Below are 1,296 nucleotides of genomic sequence, written 5' to 3'. Positions count from 1 at the left end.
TGGTATCATCCCTCGATTCTGACAGTACTCGCGTGAATCGAATCTCAAATCATCGTGTCGACGTAACTGATTTGAAAACCGACTCACTCTCTCGATCGCGTTTCGCACCTGTCTCTCGAACAGCCCTGAATCGCATCGAGACTCGGTGGAACCGGTTGAATAAATAGACGACAAGCGCGGTAAAAGATAATGTCGGGCACATTCCAGTAGAGTATGTAAGCCATCAGAAATGCTGATTCACTAAAAGGGAGCTGTATTGTTTTTGCCCTTAGATGGGCCGGCCATTGTCCGGGTAAACCTGTTTGTGCGAAGCATTGCGACAATTAGTGACATCAAGATGGTAAGTATATATAAACGCTAATAACATAATCAAACAAAGCCTTTTGAAATCGCAATTGGCCGCAACTCGCCGTTTCTTCTCTTGCCGACGCGATTAACCCCTTTCTTTATTTGTCTCTGTCACTTTGCAAAAAACGCAGTAGGCGCAAAAGTAGGTTTAGGCGGTCTTGATCTCGAAAGTCAAAGAGTGTGTGTCCGTGTGTGTGTCCGTGTGCGTGTGCGCGTGTGTGCGTGCGTGCGCGTATGTGTGAGAAAGAAAGAGCGAAATCTCAGAGGGGAAAGAGAGAAAATCCAGCAGCAACCGGACCTGCAGTGGTGAGAGCTCGATACTTCCTCAGAGAAACCAGGCAGACTGGGAAAAGCGGTAGCAACAACACACGCAACATAGTAGAGAGTAAACGTAGCAGAGTGCCGGTCAGCAGCAGCATCTTGTCCTTCTTCACCCACGCTCTTTTACCCTTTTAGTCTCCACCACCTCTCCTCCATCCCCATAGCCTTTTCGTCTCACCTCGCCTCGCCTCGCCTCGCCTTGCCTTGCCTTGCCTCGCCTCGCCTTACCTTGCCTCGCCTCGCCTCGCCTCGCCACGCCTCGCCTCGCCTCGCCTCGCCTCGCCTCGCCTAGCCTAGCCTCGCCTAGCCTCGCCTAGCCTCGCCTAGCCTCGCCTAGCCTAGCCTCGCCTCGCCACGCCTCGCCACGCCACGCCTCGCCTCGCCTCGCATCGCCTCGCCTCGCCTCGCCTCGCATCGCCTAGCCTAGCCTCGCCTCGCTTAGCCTCGCCTCGCCTCGCCTCGCCTCGCCTAGCCTCGCCTCGCCTAGCCTCGCCTCGCCTAGCCTCGCCTAGCCTCGCCTCGCCTAGCCTCGCCTCGCCTAGCCTAGCCTAGCCTAGCCTAGCCTAGCCTCGCCTCGCCTAGCCTCGCCTCGCCTCGCCTCGTCTCGTCTCGCCTCGCCTAGCCTCG

The 1,296-nt window shown here is 56.5% G+C and overlaps 1 protein-coding gene across 11 annotated transcripts in view; it reads left to right on the top strand.

The window, feature by feature from the left end:
* The window catches only part of LOC108749946 (glutamate-gated chloride channel), an 80,425-nt gene that overhangs the window by 49,182 nt on the left and 29,947 nt on the right, over positions 1-1,296 (top strand). For 2 of the 11 annotated variants that reach the window (XM_018489014.1, XM_018489024.1), the window contains exon 4: positions 273-340. The exons of the other annotated variants lie outside the window; for them this stretch is intronic. In XM_018489014.1, coding sequence (XP_018344516.1) covers positions 273-340 — 68 coding nt within the window. The remainder of the gene's footprint in view (positions 1-272; positions 341-1,296) is intronic. 11 annotated transcript variants of the gene reach the window in all.

Source organism: Trachymyrmex septentrionalis, unplaced genomic scaffold (assembly GCF_001594115.1).
Source record: "Trachymyrmex septentrionalis isolate Tsep2-gDNA-1 unplaced genomic scaffold, Tsep1.0 scaffold32, whole genome shotgun sequence".
Taxonomy (NCBI): Eukaryota; Metazoa; Arthropoda; class Insecta; order Hymenoptera; family Formicidae; genus Trachymyrmex; species Trachymyrmex septentrionalis.
This window is presented reverse-complemented; position numbering and strand designations above follow the sequence as displayed.